Raw genomic sequence first — 21,858 nt, 5'->3', positions numbered from 1 at the left:
GTTTTCGGCGGCACACGTTAGGTGTGACGTCACCACATTATAAACAAAGTAACATTTTTATGATCTTTTATGTAATAATAAAATATATACACATGATAAACAAATGGAACTTAAGCAGATCTTTCACTCACAATCTTACTTATAGGATGGTGCTTTAAACTTAGTGTTTGAATTAGTAATCTCGTGCAAAGCCATGCCTTTTGACCGAGTATGATATTCACAATTTACTACATTTATGATTTAGTTTCTATAATCGCGTTACCTATTCTATTGACTAGATTTCCATAAAGAAAGTGGATAGACAAGGGTACATACCTGTACGAGGAAGAAAGAATGTCTTCCCTCGGGATGGCGTGACAAACAGTGGCATTCGAAAGTGTCCACGTCACACCCCAGGTATCAGCACGAGATACTGCTGGTAGGACAACCAGGAGTATGACTGAGAGATGAAGCGTCCGTAAAATGAAACAGATAACTCTTGGCAACTAACCCTAAATAAATCCGGCGGCAGTATGTTCAGGTGTAACAACTTTAAAGTTGCAGTTGAAACTGGAAGACATTCTAAAATCCCATATGAAGAACGTGTGTGCGTGTATTGCCACTCCAAAGGTTTAACTCTAATTGAGGATGAGTATCATGTATTGTCAATCTGAGTGAGTGAGTGAGTATGGTTTTACGCCGCTTTTAGCAATATTCCAGCAATATCACGGCGGGGGACACCAGAAATGGGCTTCACACACTGTACCCATGTCGGGAATCGAACCTGGGTCTTCGGCGTGACGAGCGAACGCTTTAACCACTAGGCTACCCGACGCCCCTTGTCAATCTGTGACAGATACCGAGCTGCAAGAAGAGAATGCTTTGCTGAAAGTCAAATCAACTTTAGCACATTTCAACAGTTATGTCAACAAACTCAACAAGAACTTTAAAACACCTTGGACTATTCCTATCTAAAGTTATGAATACACGTAACTCATCACTGTTCTAACGTATTCTAAAACTATTTGTCATAACATAACGCCATGGTATATAAACATGTATGATCTACATTATGTTAACATGTATAATGGGCTGGAGGCCTGATTACTGAATAAATCTTTCTGTCTGTCTGTCTGTCATTGTCCACACAACATCGTCGACAATATGACAGAAATCGTGTCCTTTTCATAGAACACTCGTGTTGATCTGAAAATGTGACACGTACTTGTAATTGGAAAACGTATGTGCATTTGTACGGTTTAGTCGTAAAATAGACCTTTCAGCAAATTTCAATATGCTATCATGTTTGAAACGCAAGCGTTATGCCAGTGCAGCCGTAATTAATTCATCGTAATCTTGTCAGTTAACAAAACATTTGACGGACATTTGATATGCCACTAAAAACAAGGCAATGAAATGACACAATGAAGTCACGTGACATCATAACTGTTAATCTGTGTGTCATTTTCTTTCTTAAATTTCTGTTGAATTGCAAATCGTTTGAACAGTTATAAACGTCTGAGACCTGCATCAATTCAGGGTTTCCTCCCACAATAAGCTGACACGCTGCGTTATAACTCGAATACTGCTAAAGTCGGCGTTGAACCTAACTCACTCACTCACTCACTCAATATTGCTTTTAAATAGACTGCAAATGTATTCTTTTTGATGAGTATGCTAAGCAAATATTTCAAAATGGATGGTCGCATGTCAAATTCTAAATGTCGGAAATTGTACAGTGGACGCACGACAGTAGGTGAGGTGAAATGGGGTTTAACGTCGCGTCCAAGATTATTGCACTTATATAGCGACGTGCATGCACGTGTGTGTGTGGCTGCTTGTACTAGTCCGGACTGATGCCGATTTATAGTGCTAGCTCACTGAGATACCAGTTTAACATGAATATCCCACTCAGACACAGTATACTGACCCCGAGCCGACCAGTCCTTGTTTTAGCCCCTTAATGCCGAGCGCCAGACAGGGTAAAAACAAGTACCATCTTTTGACGTCTTTTGGTATGACGCGGTCGGGGATCGAACCCCGGACCTTCCGCTCTCCGGGCGGACGCTCTACCACAAGACCACGGAGGCGGTCCGCACGACAGTAACATGATGTAACAGGCGATGTGCTGATACCATGCAAACAGAACCGCCTTCCTGTAGAATGTACGTACGTTGCCATATAAATATTGTCCACTGGGAAACTCAAAAGCTTCAACTTGCAATTAATGGGAAACAGACAAATTTGTAGTTTTCGATGTTATAGCATCGGCTCCCTGTTTGTAAGGCAAAAATGCAATGCAGTATAAGTTGGGTTGAAGCTGGGTCAAACCTGGACCAATAATGCGGGCGAATCTGTGATTGGAGCCAAAAGATCCCAGGTTCAGGATACGCTGAAGGGACGCAACTCTTAACAGCGCTTCAGATGACTGAGTCAGCCATTCCCCTTATCATCTGACCACAGTCATAGTTCAACACTTCAGACAGTTTCGTTGCTGTGATCAGAACCACAACAAGGATACCAAACTTGGAAAAGTATATTCTCGTCAGCCATAGCGTGACAAACTAATGTTATTTAACGCCACACTCCAATATTCAAGCTATATGACGGCGGTCTGTAAATCAGCCAGTCTGGACAAGACAATCCAGTGATTGATATCATGAGCATCAATCCACGCAATTCGATGACATGCATCAACCAAGTCAGCAAGCCTGACCACCCGATCCCGTTAGTCGCCTCTTACGACAAGCATAGTCACCTTTTACGGGTGATGTATTTTAGGGGTATCATAGTTGACGGTTGGATCTTAAGTTTGCAGTGTAGTAACGCAATGATAGCGGTTCTAGTTTTTTGGTTAATTCTAATTTTGAAGAGTATTCTTTCTTTTGCCTCACGTCTCATTCCAATATTCTTATTTTGCCAACATTTACCAAATATAGTGACGATTGTAAAAGTACTGGTTGGAAAAAAAGTTTAAAATTGCCAAACATAAATTATTTGTCGTTGTACTTTATCCATATGAATCACAGGAAGAGTAATACAGGTTATATAAATAGCAGTACATCATTATTAATATGACAGTTCCTCAGTCGCGTTGTCCTGATATGAACACTTGAAGTTTATAGTGATGCTGTTCCATCTCGCTTCGATCAACGCTTGTTACATTTGCATCAACTTTTTCAGATATAGTGTTAAATACAAAACATTTACATGTGGTGTACATAAAGTGTACATGCATGATGGTAGATATCACTGATGGACTTGATTTGTTCTTATATTATAATATTCGCACCCACGATCCTCGTCACGCTGGGGGCACGGGTGGCCCAGTCGTCTAAGGCGCCGCGATTCGCTGTGCAGAGTTACGTCCCTTGGAAACGCCGGAAACGCCGGAAACCTATGATTGTGGGTTCGAATCCCGGTTCGCCCCAATTATGTTTCTAGGTTTGTCAGCACAATACCCGTACTCGTGGGTTTCACCGAAGTGGTAAACGTCAGAGACCTGCATCAGTTCGGGCTTTCCTCCACATTAAGCTTACACGCCATTATAACTGTAATACTGTTAAAAGTGGCGTTAAACCCAACTCACTCACTCACTCGTCCGACAGGTGCTCAATGGGATTTAAATCGGGACTGAGGGCAGGCCACTGCATGGTTCTGATGCCATTCTGCTGGAGGAAGTCTCTTGTTGCTCTCGCAGTGTTGGCACGGGCGTTATCATGCTGAAACTCGTGGTTGCTGCGACGTGCCAAATGTGGTATGACGTGTGGTCTCAAGACTTGATCAATGTACCGAGCTGCTGTGACACCATTGCCTCTCCCTGGACCGATGTTCTGGAAGACCACAGGGCCGACCCTCTGTGCAAGACCAATTCTATCCCACACCTTGATGCTCAGACGACCCCACGAGTCTCAACAACACAAGCATCCGAATAACGTTCCCCACGGCGTCGCCTGACTCTCCCTCTGCCATCTGCTGTTGAGATACAGTAACGGCTCTCGTCTGAGAACAGGACTCTTCTCCACTGCTGGTGGCGCCAATGCTACTGCTGTGTTGCCAACTGAAGACAGTCCCGGCGATGACGTGGTGTCAGAATGAGTCATCGGTGAGGCCTATGACAGTGGAGGTGTCTGCAGTGACGGTGTCCGCACTAATGTGTCGCTGGTGTGTCCCCATGGTCTGTCGAGTAGTTTCTACAGCAGTAACAAAGCGATCTTGAAGATGCTGTCGCACAATCTGACGATCCTGACGTCGGGTGGTGACCCTTGGTTTTCCACTACGTGGTTGGTCATCTGTAGTGTTGGTGGTCTGGTACCGTTGTTGGAGCCTGTATATGGTCCTTACGTGGACTTGCGGTTTGTCAAACCTGCAATCGTTCAAGGGCTTGGTGTCGCTTATTCCTCGTCAATCTTGGCATGTGGTAGCAATTCAATAACGAATGAATGTTATCTGATCTGGTTTATAGGGCAAGAAATGGGGGAACGCATGTGCATTTCAATTTCAACGGAACTCACGTGTATCGGGTTACCATGGCCGTTTCCGTAATGCGTTTAAGCGATCGGTTTTATTGTCATCTGATTTGGTTTTTTATCATCTAATTTCATTTTTCCGGACAAGGTAATGTTAAATTTTAGAAACTTTGACAAATTACCCAGATATTTAAATGACAACTGTTCATGCAATGTTACTTGGTGTGACGTTTCTTTTGCGGTTTCGGTATATATTGCCCCATGCACGTCATATACTGCCTCATGAACGTTATATACTACCTCATAAACGTTATATCTTGCCTTACCACTGTTATATACTGCATCATGACCGTTATATACTGCCTCATGAAGGCATGCTTCGTGCCTAAGTTGTGCTCTACCAGATTTACGATACCCTGTGTTGGTGTGGTTGTGCGCGTGTGCGTGTGTGTGTGTAATTTAGTTAGTGTGAATGTGTGTGTGCTTGTGTGTGTTAAATACTGCCTCATGAACGTAATAAACCGCCTCACGACCGTTATAAACTGCCTCATGAACGTTATATACTACCTCACGGTCGTTATATACTACCCCATGTACGTTATATTATGCCTCATGCTTGTTATATACTGCCTCACGACTGTTATATACTTCCCCATGAACATGATATACTGCCTCATAAACGTTAAACGCGAGTGTGTGTGTATTTTAGTAAGTGTGAATGTGTGCGTGTGCGTGTGTGTGTGTGTTTTAGTTAGTGTGAAAGTGTGTGTGCGTGTGTGTGTATTTTAGTTAGTGTGAATGTGTGTGTGTGCATGTGTGTGTGTATTTTGGTTAGTGTGAATGTATGTGCGCGTGTGTGTGTGTATTGTGGTTAGTGTGAATGTGTGTGTGGCAGTGTGTGTGTATTTTAGTTAGTGTGAATGTGTGTGTGTATTTCAGTTAGTGTAAATGTGTGTGTGTGTGTGTGGGGGGGGGGGGGGGGGGGGGGCTGTGTGGCTGTGTGGCTGTGTGGCTGTGTGTGTGGCTGCTTGTACTAATCCGGACTAATGCCGGATGAACACCCAACTCAATTCAATTCAATTCAATTCATTTCTTTATTGTATGAAAGGCCATACCCATATACAACGGAGTTACATAACATATTTTATAAGATACAAAGTCAAGGTAACAATTCACTTCGTAACAAAAACGCATGATGTATGCACAAAGCCAGTTGATGTTGTGTTAGAAGATCCTTGCAGGACAGTAATGAAGACAATGTTATAGCGTTAACACGAGCTAAAGACCACTGCGGTAAGTACTTGTTTCTTAGATTTTCGTAAATAGGGCAAATAAACATAAAATGGTATTCATCTTCGACAACAATGTCACAGAATGGGCATAACCTTAGAGATTTCTCAATAGATGAAAATCTCCCTGTGTTTATTTATGGATCATTCAGGCCAATCTAAAACGAATAATGATGTTACGAAAATTTCTGTACCGTAAGTTTGTTAAATAAGATTCTGGTTCGAGCAATGGCTTGAAATGGCGATAAGTATCATATCTTGAAATTTCGTAAATATCTGAATGTCATTTCTGATGAAATCAATGGCACGCATGCGAATGTACACACTCAGACACAGTATACACACAGACACAGTACACACACAGACACAGTATACAGACTGCGAGCCGAGCGGCCCTTGCGCCTGGCAAACAAGGGGTACAAAAGGCCGAGGATCGTACGGCGGATACCACTCTATCCACTAGACTATATCTACCTTACCACAGAGATAATGTGAATGCACATAATGTCGGCAAAGAAAGCGTAACCTTTTCTCCACCACATCTATTTAAACACTATACAGCGACTCAGCCATAACGCTGTAAAAAATATTAAGGTAGTCAAAACCCCGGCAACACCCCGTGAGCTTCAATCCCTGTGTGACAGGTAGGACGGATATGCTCTGAAAAACAGCAGATCACAGTGTTATATTCAAAACGCTCCCTCTTTGTAAAGGCGAGTTTAGAAAAGTAGGCGTGGGTACGTTCTGTGTCTATCATAGTGACACGAGAACCCCAGAAAAGCTCTCACTGTCATCACAGTTCCCTGGGGACTGCAAAGGTTATGGTGTAGGTATTGATGTCTGTGGTTCCTGAGGGCGTTGTTGGGACAACAGCCAGGTGAAGTTTCATGTGAAGCAATCACGTGGAGTATCCTGACGTCGTAAAATGCAGGATTGATTATTGCGCTTGAAATCCTTCAATACTGTACTGGTAGGTACTGTTTGGCGGTGTCAATGTCTTTTTAACATCGGGTACTATCCATGTCAACGTATCTCTTGCATTGGATATAGTACATGTTCGTCAGCAAGGTGATCAATGCCTATGGCATGCGGATATATGAATACGATCTTGAATGACGTGCAGATCAGTGTAGTCAACACGGGGAACGTATGATTCAGTCTCACACAGCCATTATTCACTGACCAATACAAGGATTCCCCGTTTCAGTCACTTGATAGTGGATCTCCGAATACATACCCCATCTGGCGTTGGTGGTTGGAGTAAACGACACATTCGGGATGTTTCGCCAGCTTAAAGCGTCTCTCATGAGAAAGGTAAATATACTACATGTATGTAGTTAATATTTAGCATATTGTGGTACAGTATACTGCGGTTAAAACGAAGTCAAAAGGACCACTAATTTAAGGTCGTTATAACCGTAGTTCGTTATCAGCATACATACAAAATCTGAACAGCAAATTGAGGGGACCAAAATATTTAGTTCGTAATATCCGCCAGTTCGTTATAAGCGTGTTCGTTATAAACGTATTTAACGTAACCCTATGTGAACGATAACGTCGACTATTCGAGAAGCACATGGATGTCTCCTTGCATAGTCAGCTGATGCAGGTCTATAGTTAAAGACAAAGGTCCTCAAATGGACGTACAGTAAAAAACGTTTATAACGAACACGCTTATGACGAACTGACGGATATTACGAACTTAATGGTCCCCGCCATTTGCTGTATAGATGGTGTATGTATGCTTATAACGAACTACGTTTATAACGAACTTAAATTAGTGGTCCATTTGAGTTCGTTATAACCGTAGTTTACTGTACACAATGCATGCTGTCACACCTAATTAAGGGATGGATTAATCCATATTTGTTCTAATTATTTCCTTACGTCGATACCTCACGAAGGTTACGTGTTTTGTATTTAGGATACAGGACCTAATTTATTGTGATCATATATAATGCTGTACAGGGTTTGAATAGGGGTACGTCATTTAGAGGAGCAGATAACACGCAACATTAGGAAACTGATAACCTTACTGATAAATGTCCAATCAACATCATTTCGATATGCATAAATCCATTGATATTTCCCTTTAAACCTAAACCTACATTTTTTTTATATCTACGCTTGTTTATTCTCTGTTGTTGAATCAACACGAATGTTATGGTGTGAAAGTATGAATCTCCATGGATATCTGTACAAAACTAATTCAATGAGGACGAAGAAGCGATCCTCACCACCTGGTATATTGTCATGGTAATTCTGGGAGCCCAACAGCCGTCAAGACCGGGAAGTTAGGGTGAGCAGACACTAAGGCCAGGTTCACACAGTGCCGATTATGGCTCCCGTTTGAGATCAGACAGCGCTACGACACGAAAAGTGAAAAAGTCGTATTACTATCCTCAATGATCTGGAATGATCTAAATGCAGTCATATATACGTTCGTAACAGAGTCCTACGGATCGGGAAAGGTCCAGAGAAGTCGGCCAAGCACTCCCGACAGTATACTGCGTCCCGTAACATTTGGGAAACTCAGCCGATTTTGTCTCGTTGGATTACAAACGTGAATGTGTCGTGAGAGATTCTGCTTTATCGGTTCAAAATCGTAACGATGTCCTGTGACGTCTGGACGGTGTCCTGTAGATCGGTACGCTCACGTGATGAACGGGCATGAATCGAGTCCAGATTGCATCCAGATCTTGCCAAATGCAAACCGTCTTTGTCGGTTCACTGTCCGGTCACTGTCTGATCTCTGTCGGATGGCATTCGGGAGAATCGGGACGCTATAGGGACACGTTCGGTGGGTTTTTTTTACCATGCAGAAGATACAAATCGGATCAGATTCGGATTGAGAACGGGAAACGGCTGAATGGGGACGCTTCCTGAACAATATCTGATTGCTTGTGAATTTCCCGCCACGAATCACAGGATCTTGATCAGACTTTTGACAAATTGTAATCGGGAATGGTCCTATCAAGGACGGCAGTAAAAATCAGGAATGTGTGACTGAGCCCTAACCTACACCCGAAAGTCAGACTGACCCACATAGCACTACCTCGGCGTTACGAAATGTATATATGTACTATTTACTGTATTTGAAGCATGTGCATTCATTTGAAAAAATCTTTACCATATGAAGCCGACACTTAATATGAAGTAATCAATCATCTGCCTCCATATGCTTGTACAGATAAACAATCAATTTCTTTGCAACATTCAGTTCAATAATTTATTTCAGTATAAAGGCCATAGCCCCACGTACAAATACTCATTGAAAAATACAGTATGAGGCAGTTGACAGAGGGTATTAAGTGACAGTATTTCGGATTGCAAGTGCTTCCAGTATATATACTGAGTCAAATTAAAAACTTCACATTTTAAAAAGTAATCCCATATATGATATACAACGGACAAATGTATCAGAGAAGGTAATTTTTAATCATTAATGTCCAAAGAAGGAGTTTAATTAACGGTGGTAACCATAATTTTTCCAAGCACCTACGGTATTCGGTAAGAACTTCAACAGTTTAAATCATAAGTCCTAAGCACGAGAATCTGATGGCACACAAGTTCAGTAGCGTGTATGGCCACCATGTGCGTTGACAACTGCCACACAACGCCTCCGCATGTACCTTGTGATGTTTGTGAACACATGATTGGGAAGACGACGCCATTGTTGCTGCAAAATGGTGCCAAGATCTTGCAAATTCTGTGGTTGGTTGGAGAGTGCGCAGACTTCTGCCAAGAGCATCCCAGACGTGTTCGATGGGATTGAGGTCGGGAGAGCTTGACGGCCAGTCCATGACGTTGACTCCCGCATTCTGAAGGAAATTCCTTGTCAAAACTGCTGTGTGGGGTCTTGCATTGTCGTGTTGGAAGATCAAACCGGGTCCATGTGCTGCCATAAAAGGCAGAAGTTCTGGTGCCAGTACCTGGTCGCGGTAAGCAGCAGCGTTGAGGTTGCCACGGATGACAAGAAGCCTGGAACGTGCATTGCCACAGAAAGCACCCAACACAATGACACTTCCGCCTCGAAATCTGTCAACTTCCTGTACACAACACTGGGCGTAACGTTCATGACGGCGCCTCCAGACCCTCCCCCTACCGTCAGCAAATCGAAGATTAAATCGGGATTCATCACTGAAGACGACTTGATTCCAATTCCTCTGAGTCCATCGTAAGTGTCGCTGTGCCCACAATTGACGTTGACGTCTGTATAATTGAGTCAGAATCGGCCCGCAGTATGGCCGTCGTGCTTGAAGGTGAGCAGTTCTCAGACGGTTTCGAACATTTTGCGCACTCAGTCTACCCCTAAACAGTTCATTTCTGGTTGATGTAGCCGTCAAAAATCGGTTAGGGAGGTGACGTTAGACAATCTGACGATCCTCTGCATGTGACGTCACACGTGGTCGACCTGGCCGAGGGCGATCAGCGGTGGTACCCGTTGGCTGTAGACGCGTCTGTAAATCATAAACAGTCCGTCGACTACAACCCATCATCCTTGCGACTTCAGCTACGGACGCTCCCGTCTGCAACATGCCGGTGGCACGTTCACGTTGCACATTTAAAAGGCGTGGCATGACAAATGGCCGTAAAGACTTCTGGTTTTCTTGTGTTTTTCTTTTTCTGTTAATGACTGCTAACAAGTATGGCTGAAAACACGTGCGGTATTATGGCCACGTGACCAGTTGCACGTGAAAAACCACTTTTGCCACTATAGTGCTGTGCACATGATTTTGATCGATTCACCTGCACAAAACGGGTGTTATCTGAAGACAATACGTGGCCATTACTGTTTAAATACACAATAAGGGCCCACAATGATAACTGGTCATGATAACTAGGATTATGAAGTTTTTAATTTGGTTCAGTATTCTTAACACAATTAGTTACAATACTAGTGCGGTTACAAGATAATAGTGTATTATATTTAAATAAAGTAGGATTAAATATCTGTAACATGGGCAGACAAGCATAAAATTAAACTCATCTTCAATTTCCTGTAAATTACAAAATCTGCACTGCCTATTACAGTACTCTATACAGCATCTTCTACCTAAATTTACCATGAATGGCAACTCGCCAACTCTTAACAGACAAAACATACGTCTATAATGACGGCTTGTGATTTCCCAGAGATACTTTTCAACTGTTAGCAATGACTTATATTCCTTATACATTGATAATTTACGTATTTCACAAACTTTACAATACCAGTCATGTTGGTTACAGTCTTTTAACCTTTGAATAAATGCATTAATAAAGAGGTCTCATTACCAACTTCCTGCGAAATCCACACGTGGCCAAATCCATAACTGAATAATAATCTTTTGACACAAGTTACCCATGTATTGCGATAAACTTCATCTAAAGATTTCAGTATTAAATAACACTGCTTAGGGTATCTATAACTGGGTAAAGATAACAATTTCAACCAATATTTAATACATCTCTTGTGATAATCAATAAATAATCCATATCTACCACATTCGCCAAGGGCAGCAACATTTGTAACATGACTTCCAATTCCAATAGTAAATTTACAGAATTTAATCTGAATTTTTTCAATTGCTGCAATTTTTGAATATCCCCATATTTCTGAAGTGTATAATAATACAGGCTTAATTTGACCGTCAAATATTTTAAAAAGTATATGTACGGGTATGTTCTTCAAACAATGCTGTAATTTCTTAACAACGAACAAGAGAGTTGATACCAGTCGTCCAACACAGCCGATTTGAAAATAACAAACCTAGATAATTATAATAGGTAGATACATTAACATTAACATCTCCAAACCTCCATTTCTCAGTACACCTAAGTTTTCCACCATTTCTGAAAACTAAAATTTCAGTCTTACTAAGGTTAACTTCTAAACCCCATTTAGTACAGAAGGATTTAAGGATATTAAGTTTTCGTTGGAGATCAACTACAGTATCATCAATTATGCACAAATCATCGGCATATAATAACAACAAAATGTCTAGAGATTCTTGACTCACAAATATCCCCCTCTCGCCGGAGTACTGCAACATTGATTCTAATTCAACAATATAAAGCAAAGAGAACAATATTGGGCTAAGGGTGCAGCCTTGGCGTACACCACTTAGCGTTTCAAAGTAGCAAGTTGCTGTGCTATTTGATAACTTTACAGCCGATTTCACTTTTAAATACATATCTTTAATGACATAAAATAACTTTCCATGTATACCCTTATTTAACATGACATACAACAACAATTTTCTATTTACACAATCAAAGGCTTTTCTAAAATCAACAAATAAACAGTAAAATCTGCCATTAGCTTTAGATAGGTATTTCTGTATTAGACTTTGCAACACAAATATATTATCAATGGTGCTGCATCCAGTCCTAAAACCTGCCTGAGACTCTGGTATCTTATCGTAAATGTCACAAAACATAGTAAGCCGTTTATTAAGAATAAAAGTAAATATTTTACCCAATACATCACTAAGTGTAATACCCCTATAATTGTTAACATCAAATTTGCTGCCTTTCTTATGAAAGGGAGTAAGTAAACCTCGAGCCCAATCCTCAGGAAAATTACCACTCTGCAAAATAGCGTTATATAATATAACTAGATAAGGAAGAAGATTACCCTTGCAACACTTTATCATTTCTGGTAGAACTCCATCGGGACCAGCCGCCTTACCATCTTTCAAATGATTAATAGCATGTAAAATTTCTGGTTCAGTGATTTCACAATTCAAAATATCATTTAATTCTTCATCATTGCAGACAAAAGAGTTAAATTCCTCGTGTTCATAAACAAAACTCTCAGCGGAACCAAGATTATCGTGATCAACATCATAATCAGTTATATTCAAAATATTTTTAAAGTAGGAGACCCATTCTGATGGAGCTATAAACTGAGTTGCATTACTGTTTTTTGATACAAGTCCCGTCACTTGGTTCCTGAAGATCTTAGGACTACAAGTATGAAACATTAAATCCTCAAGTAATCGCTCTTCAAAAATCAATTTCTTTTGTCTACACATATTTCGATACGCATTTCTTGACTGTCTAAACTGTTGTAAATAGTTCAGATCACCAGTTATTCTAAACATATTAAGAATACGATATTTCTCTTGGTTTCAGCTCTTTACATTCGCTATCATGCCATCTTGCTCCTGAAAATGTACATATGTTTGAACTTGTAATTACCTTCATATCACTGACAGCAGCACAAGTAATGATCAATGATGTCAATTTTGTAACAGTACAATCAACACCGCTAGAAATATCACCCATGAAATCATCAAAACTATATGATGATAGCGAGTCCCGAAGTAGCTCAGAAAACGCTTCAGCCTTACCAGCACACCATCGGTATCTACAAATAGATTCTGCATTATAAGCATTCATGTTACTGACAACATTCTCTGCATCTGTAACAGCAATCTTAAACACAATGGGAAAATGATCTGACTCACATCTTGTTGCTACACTGAAATCATAATTAGTCCTAAATAATTCAGATGAACATAAACAATAATCAACCATGCTGGCACCCCCACCAGCAAAGCATGTAAAATCCCCGCGGGGATCTGATATTGTTCTCCCATTCATCATATGTATATCAAGAGAACAGCATAAATCTATTAAATCACAACCATAGGAGTTTACACGATCATCTGTCCACTTTCTAGATAGGCTAAAACTGTCAGTTTTACAATTCAAATCTTCCAGTGAAGGAATGTATTTGTTGCCATCCTGTAAAATATAATTCATTAAGTTGCCTGTTCTAGCATTCATATCACCCATAATCACAAAAACAAAGTCTTCAATATCAGCATATGTGATGCACGAGAGCAAACAGTTTTCTAAATAATCAATCCCTTTCTGCAGTCTTGGGTCGCTCCGGACATTTCAATGTGACATAGTGACATGCCCTACAGTGTGACATAGTGACATGCCTTACAGTGTGACAGTTCAGTGTGACATAGTGACACGCCTTACAGTGTGACAGTTCAGTGTGACATAGTGACACGCCTTACAGTGTGACAGTTCAGTGTGACATAGTGACACGCCTTACAGTGTGACGGTTAAGTGTGACATAGTGAATGGCTTACAGTGTGACACTTCAGTGTAACATAGTGACATGCCCTACAGTGTGACAGTTCAGTGTGACATAGTGACATGCCTTACAGTGTGACAGTTCAGTGTGACATAGTGACAGTTCAGTGTGACATAGTGACATGCCTTAAAGTGTGACACTTCAGTGTGACATAGTGACATGCCTTACAGTGTGACATAGTGACATGCCTCTAAGTGTGACAGCTCAGTTTGACATGGTGACATGCCTTACAGTGTGACAGTTCAGTGTGAAATAGTGACATGCCTTACAGTGTGACGGTTCAGTGTGACATAGGGACACGCCTTACAGTGTGACTGTTCAGTGTGACATAGTGACATGCCTTACAGTGTGACAGTTCAGTGTGACATAGTGACACGCCTTACAGTGTGACTGTTCAGTGTGACATAGTGACATGCCCTACAGTGTGACAGTTCAGTGTGACATAGTGACATGCCTTAGAATGTGACAGTTCAGTGTGACATAGTGACATGCCTTACAGTGTGACAGTTCAGAGTAACATAGTGGGGATACAACAGTAGGTCATCTTCTGCGTTGCCCGACCGTTGTGCATATCTGAATAATAAGTGTACTTTGAACAGGTTTCATAATAATCGCGGGTCCTTCAAACGGTACAGCTGAAACATAATGCTAAAACATACCAAGTGTGACAGGTTCTGGCTGTATTGTATTGACACGTGTATGTCTGTGTCCTGTACAGGTTCTGGTGCGGACTTGTATTGACACGTGTATGTCTGTGCCCTGTACAGGTTCTGATGCGGACTTGTATTGACACGTGTATGTCTGTGTCCTGTACCGGTTCTGGTGCGGACTTGTATTGACACGTGTATGTCTGTGCCTTGTGCAGGTTCTGATGCGGACTTGTATTGACACGTGTATGTCTGTGTCCTGTACAGGTTCTGGTGCGGACTTGTATTGACACGTGTATGTCTGTGCCCTGTACAGGTTCTGGTGCGGACTTGTATTGACACGTGTATGTCTGTGCCCTGTACAGGTTCTGATGCGGACTTGTATTGACACGTGTATGTTTGTGCCTTGTGCAGGTTCCAAAGGTGACCCACTGTGTCACGAAGAAAAGGGTACTATGTTTCCTGTTCTTCCTGGTAACTGCTTCCGTTATCATCGTCGTCAGATTCAGTAACCCTCCAGTACAGGTACGTAGAAACAAACATAGAAGTACACAGAGAGAGAGAGAGAGAGAGAGAGAGAGAGAGAGAGAGAGAGAGAGAGAGACAGACAGACAGAGAGAGAGAGAGAGAGGCCATTCGTATTCGAAAGCCAGTGACTTTATTTGTATTTACAATTTTCATTATTTCATGTTTATTTAGAGCCAATTGCATGGATCGATCCTCATGATGTCAATCATTGGATTGTCTTATCCAAACTCGATTATTTATATATTATTCATATAGCCGGAATATTGCTGAGTGCGGCGTTAAACAAACAAACAAACAGATACAGGTTTAATTCTTCCACATCATTTCGCTGCCACCGTCTTCTCTGTTGGCTCTCTAATCAGCTGAGTGTAGCACTGTACTTAACGCTGTACTCATTCTGTAAATATGGACAAAACAGAGTTGTAGTTTGTTTTATAAACGGTGGTAACTTATCAATAAAAGACAAAATGCATTATAAAGGAAACCCTGAAGAAGTAGTTTCATTTTATAAATACGTGGGCGTATATTTTACAGGAAGATAAAAAGAGACACGTAAAATTGCATTGCCAAAACAAATTAGGTAGGCATATCAAAAAGTTGTTGACAATATAACATATGCTTACTTTTAAATATCTGATACAGATATGTGGGGTCTGGAACATTTGGATGTCATTGAAGAGGTACATGCAAACGCATGAAAACAGGGTTTGGTGTAAAATCCAGTACACAAAAGTCAAGGGTACATGATGTTTGTGGAAGGGTTGATAAGGTTCCCAGAATAGCTTTAAAGAACAAACAAACAAACAAACAAACAAACAAACAAATAAACAAACAAAAAAACAAAACCAATGCTGCATAAAGTAATGTTATTCATTTCAGAAAGAAAATTCACTTCTCTTCCCAATTCCCAGAACAATATCAATTCGGGACAAACTCTTTTCACTTAACACCCATCAGTCTGAGGAATGCCATGCGGATCATTGTGTTACCTCCAAGTGGAGGTCACTGTGAACAGATCGTAGAAATGATGTTTCACTGATGTGTTGTAACATCGCACTGGGCCCTGTTAATGTTCTACTGGGATGTAGGCCTTGTTTGAATGAAGGTGAATACATCTTAACAATATTGTCTTTACTGAAAACATATCGACGCACACATTCCGATATCTGCACAGTGTCAACATATCACTTTTCAGTTATTCTAGGCATTTGATTGGCTGATTGTGAACTTCGACCTTTACAAACTGAAGCCCTGTTTGTTATTGGTTCATTCACAGAATGGTTACATACTGATTTTTCAGGAATACTATGCTGGGACGTCGTGCGAATTTTGTCGAAATCAATCAATCAATCAATCAATTAAGTGGGGGTCTTCTCAAAAGCAACGTGTAAATAATTCAGGGTTCATCAAATGAGATGTGTTGTTACCTAGCATACATGGGCGTATGAATTGATGTACATAACGTTTCAAATTCCTTATCTTCTTTTACTATCCAAACTGGCAAGGTGTAAATATTATGAATGTTGTGATCTTGATCATACAAAGGGGGAGAAAGAGCTTGCACATCAAAAGCTGTGAACAATAGTCACTGATATATTGCTCGATGAAAAGGCAAATTTAACAAATGAAAAGTAAAAGTGATCTCTCTTGCTGATGGCCTTTTGGTCTTGTCACACAGTCTTGTGCAATAGAATTCACATAGGACGAACCATTTCAAATGCAATTGAAAAGAAAGCAGTGTCCTATATAATTCGTATTTCAAACATTAAAACGCTACCTTTAGAAGCGCAGGAGTTATTTCGAGCAGATATGCCTTTCAGTCAATTCGTGCCCACGCAAGTACAAATGAATTCACTCTTTGAAATGTATAGCAGATTTACAGCTTTACGCGTGCTAATACCATTCATCAGATTCATAATAGCGACAAAACGGGAAATCATGAATTATTTATTAGGTTGTGTTCCTTTAGGGCTATATTTGAATGTGACCAAAAACTTCTGAGCATAAGGAATGCCGGCTGTCGTGTTTCGTGTTGCGGATGGTCTTGCGTAGCACCATACTGTCGTGCCATGTTGACTCTGTATACATTAGCTAGCAGCAAATGTTTGCATTATTATTATTATAGCGAATGGGACTTCTCCCATGAAGCGCTGCCTAGTCGAACCTACCCTGGACCTTTTCGGAGAATGTGAAGACAACACTGCAGCCTTCTGCATTACCCAGATTGTCAGAAGGGCTTTATTCCTGGTAGCAAACCCGGGTACTCTCCCGATGTCAGTCAACAGATTGGGAGGTACCAAACCTAAGGCACCGAGAACAATGGGGAGTCGGACAACTTGGTAATTGGGATGCAAGCGTGACATTTCGAAAACAAGGTCCGCATATTTACCATGTTTTTCCTCAATCTTGTAAATCACATTAGTGTCAAAGGAGATGATATAAATGATTTCATTGGATTAATCAAAAAGGATAAGTTCAGGTTTGTTAGCGTGGATACTTCTGAGGCTGTAAATGGACCTATTCCAAAGAAATTTGTATTTATCATTTTCCATTACGCCCTCTACATACTCCGGGTCGTACCATGTGTGGACCTCACAACAAGCATTGCGAAGACGGTGATAAAATGATCGAGCTACACCATCATGTCGTTAAAGATACTGTGTTTGTGCTAAAGCTGGGCATCCATTGACAACGTATTGGACAGTCTCATTAAATTCATTACATAATCTACATTTCATTTATACATTTTGATGCAAAATCACACATTGACGGTTTCGAGTGGGAAGTGACTGGTCCTGAGCAGCGAACAGAAAGCCTTCAGTTTCACTTTTCAGGCCAGACGACTTCATCCAAACAAAGGACTCTGCAGGATTGCTGATCTTCTCAACACACTGCACTTAAACTATTATTATTATTATTATTATTATTATTACCCTCGTTCAGCACAGTGTTAGTACTCCTAATGCTTCCCATGTACACAGTCCTACATGAGATGCTCACAATCGTGTCTGTTACCCTCGTGCCTTTTGTGGAGGAAAGCTTCATAAATGTGGTGAAATTTGGTATTTGATGGGGATGTAATAAAGGCAATGTTGTTGAAAGAGCTTCACATCTAAAACAAAACTCATCGCCAACTACAGTTGAACTGTACAGTTTACATATTCTGTTTTCCCTTGATATATTCTGACATCTGTCAGTTTCAATCAGTAAGTTATAAGTAATTCAAATACACTCTTCAAAGATAGAAACGCACAGGTAGTTATGCAGTTTATTGAATCTGACTACACAAAAAATCCGGTATATAAATTGAATATAAATTATTGGAAATGTTGGTGGCCTGATATTCGACAAAGGGTGCGTCAAAACGCAGCCATTGTCGATTTGCAATGTCTTAAACGCAATTGTTTTCACACTTGTTAAAAAAACAGTAAACCAAAATGCATGTCCAAGTTATGGCCTTCGTAACTCTTGGTAGTGGCTATAAAAAGGCAAGCATAAGCCAATAATTTGTCACTCAGTTTTCAAGTTTGAAAATGCCGAGACTCAGCGCTGCCGATCGGAACATCGCCATAGGACATATCAAAAGAGGGGAATCTTCTGTTGCACGCCACTTCAGCATCCACCACAGCACCATTTGCCGGCTTTTGTGACCTATACACATAGTTCAATTCCACTGCAGACTGTCCGAGAACCGCCCGACCAAGCGTTACCACCCCTGCACAGGATCGCCATAGCTACGGAGACTGCAGGACGCATCCCTCGTTTGAGAAGGATATCGGACCAGACTGTCAGGAACCATCTTCGCGAGGCTGGAATCCGACCCAGAAGACCATTTATTGTCCCTGTTTTTCAACAGATCCATCGACAGCGACGTTTGCGTCAATGCCATACTTTACAGCCTTGAAATTTGAGAAACTGGAGACGAGTGTTGTTAAGCGATGAATCACGATTTCTTCTTAATCGGCGAGATGGAAGACGACGCGTTTATCGTCGTCGTAATGACCATTTGCCCCACATTGTGTGGCATATCCTACACTACGAGATCTGACTTAGGTGTGGTTAAGGGAAATTTGACAACAAATCGCTACATGAATCAAATTGTTCAACCTCACCTTCTTCCAATCATTGACCGCCCGAGGGAGCTGTTTCAACAAGACACCGCTCCACCGCACACAGCTCGTGTCAAGGTAGACTACTTTCATAAAGCCAACATTAACATCCTGTCCATCTCAACCCAATCGAACACATCTGGGAAGAACTCGATCGACGTGTACGTCAACGTCAGAACACGCCGCAGACACTCCCACATCTGGCCAACATGTTACAAGCAGAATGGCGCAAAATTCCGCAAGACAGAATTCATCCACTTATCCAGTCAGTGCCGAGGAGATGCAGAGCCGTGATTGCTGCCCGGGCGGTCACACGAGAGTTCAGCCCAACCTTGTGGCCTTATGTGTCATGTCAGTGAACAGTTTTCTTTGTACAACGGCCACATGTGACTATCGAGCTCCAAAATTTCATCTTTGTATCTATGATATTAAATTAAATATATCGACTTTATTAGGTGCAATAACTTTACTAAAAAACTACCTGTGCGTTGCTTTCTTTGAAGAGTGTATGCGTAAATTATTTCATTTCCTTGATGTAGACTGTATTGTTGATTATTCCATCTTTATAGGAGTGTGGTCACATACGCTTTTAACCCACACGAGTGAAGAGGCACTTTTTTGTAAATTTACTTCCAAATGGCATTTTAGCAATCTTAATAACGAATCTGTGTTTATAATCAGTCCTCCCATATGCCTACATCATGCGTCATTTAGCGGGAGGCAGCTTGAACGACACATGGCATGTCGAGACACCATACACCTCTGTCTCCGCTGCCACCCGCACAGCTGGTCAGACCGCTACACCTATGGGAGGTATGTAGTACAAATGAGGCAGCTACAACCAAGCAGACCTCTACAACGGCAGCATCAAAGCCTCAGGCCAGACACAACCAGACATATTTTTCAGGTTATTCGTAAATATTTTTTGTAAAACTTCAGTTTAGCATTGACTGTTTCAGAGACCGCCATGCGACCCGGGAACGATTCCACACACCAACTCGCAGCCTCTTGACGTCACAGTTGTCACTGCCTATTTCAACCTGGGGCGATTCAGGAAAGGCAGTGGATCGTTCTTCGACACTCAGTTGTACATGTCGTGGGCAGGAGTGTTCAAACATCTACGGAATCCTTTCGTCTTTTACACAGACTCGGAGGACATTGCTGAGCAGTTTCAACAGATGCGAGTCGGGAAGGAAGGAACAACCAAGATTGTCTTGGTCGACAGAAAGAATCTGTGGGCGTTCGGATGGGTAGATAGGATCAAGGAAATCTATTCCAACCCAGGATATCCAAAGTTCCACCCAAACACCGTAGTGCCTGAATACTCCTGTGCTCAACACGCGAAATATGAGTCTGTGGAGGCAGCAGTCAAAAGTAATTATTTCAATACCACCTATTACACTTGGATCGATATCGGCTATTTCCGACACATCTTGAAACGGGGTAAAGAGTTTGTTATCGTGAAACCCCAAGGTTTTAACGAGTCTCGCGTGGCCATGAACAAAGTGTACGACGTGGATATGGACACGTCCCCTGAGACTGTTTTCAAAGGAAACCATGTCTGGCTTGGTGGTGGGATGCTCTTCGGGTCAAAGTTCACACTTCCAATCTTTATAGCAGACTATCGACTAGCCGTACAACACTATCTCGACATGTCTTTAAGCAATACAGACCAACAGGTCATTTTTTCTATGAACACTAACAAGGAAAAGCTTATTGTTAAACAAAGAGTGACTATTCAGCAATATGTAGCCGACGTACCCGGAGACTGCTGGTTCTATCTTGGATATGCTTGTTACAGAGAATTGGTAGAGTGACGTGCAATAAACTATGTACATGTCTGTCTGTCTGTCTGTCTGTCTGTCTGTCTGTCTGCATGCATGCATGTGTATGTTTATGTTTCTATGAATATCGGTTATATGTTTAGTTGATTGGTTTGTTGTTTTGTTGTTTTGCGCCGCACTCAGCAATATTCCAGCTATATAACAACGGTCTGTATATAATCGAGTCTGTACCAGACAATCAAGTGGTTGATATCATGAGCATCGATCCACCAATTGGGATACGATGATATGCTTCAAACAAGTCAACGAGCATGACCACCGGATACCGTTAGTCGCCTCTTACGACAAGCATACTCGCCTTTTACGGCAAGCATGGGTTGCTGAAGACCAATTTTACCCCGGATCTTCACGGTACTATATATGTATGTGTGTTTATATGTGTGTATATATGTATGTAAGTAAAGCATACAGTTTCATGACGAACGGGGTTGTGTAAAGTTGCCATTCAATTTCTGTTATGTTTTGTTTGTCCGTCCGTTATACACATCACATGGACGGGTCGTATGTCTCTCGTGTCTGTGCAGTGGGGCTTGCCGATCACATGATGTCCGCAACAGCAAACAGGTGAATAGCTTTGATGTTTTATTCTGACATCATTAACGGTATATTAATATTAACGTACCCGACTGCCGTAAGAGATTCTACATATCAATGGTCACATCTAAATTCAGAGAAGAGAAGAGAAAACGCCAAATGTGAACCACTGATTGCTATATATACCAGACGCCATCGTCCGAACACACACATTGAAGACCGGGATAGAGGGCTGCTACAACTAATTATACCTTAAAGCAATACACTGATAACCAGGGGAATGACGACAACCACAGGTGGTAGGGTTGTGCTGTGTGAAGATGACGACAACCACAGGTGATAGGGTTGTGCTGTGTGAAGA

At 41.4% G+C, this 21,858-nt stretch overlaps 1 protein-coding gene across 3 annotated transcripts; it reads left to right on the top strand.

Moving 5' to 3' along the window:
* Window positions 1–6,445: 6,445 nt before the first annotated feature.
* LOC124152824 lies at window positions 6,446–20,960 on the top strand. Of its 3 annotated transcripts, none has more exons than XM_046525871.2 (4): window positions 6,446–6,707; window positions 6,945–7,051; window positions 14,897–15,007; window positions 20,079–20,960. In XM_046525871.2, exons 2-4 carry the CDS (start codon window positions 7,016–7,018, stop codon window positions 20,934–20,936), a joined length of 1,005 nt encoding a protein of 334 aa, XP_046381827.2. In that variant the 5' UTR covers window positions 6,446–6,707; window positions 6,945–7,015; the 3' UTR covers window positions 20,937–20,960. The 3 variants fall into 3 exon arrangements, with proteins under 3 accessions (XP_046381827.2, XP_046381828.2, XP_048259251.1); XM_048403294.1 differs by having other exon boundaries at window positions 6,455–6,563; XM_046525872.2 differs by lacking the exon at window positions 14,897–15,007 and having other exon boundaries at window positions 6,446–7,051.
* The last annotated feature ends 898 nt before the right edge of the window (window positions 20,961–21,858 follow it).

This window comes from Haliotis rufescens, unplaced genomic scaffold (genome assembly GCF_023055435.1).
Source record: "Haliotis rufescens isolate VD_foot unplaced genomic scaffold, xgHalRufe1.0.p SCAF_3, whole genome shotgun sequence".
NCBI lineage: Eukaryota > Metazoa > Mollusca > Gastropoda > Lepetellida > Haliotidae > Haliotis > Haliotis rufescens.
The sequence above is the reverse complement of the archived record's forward strand: the minus strand, read 5'-3'. Positions and strand labels throughout refer to the sequence as shown.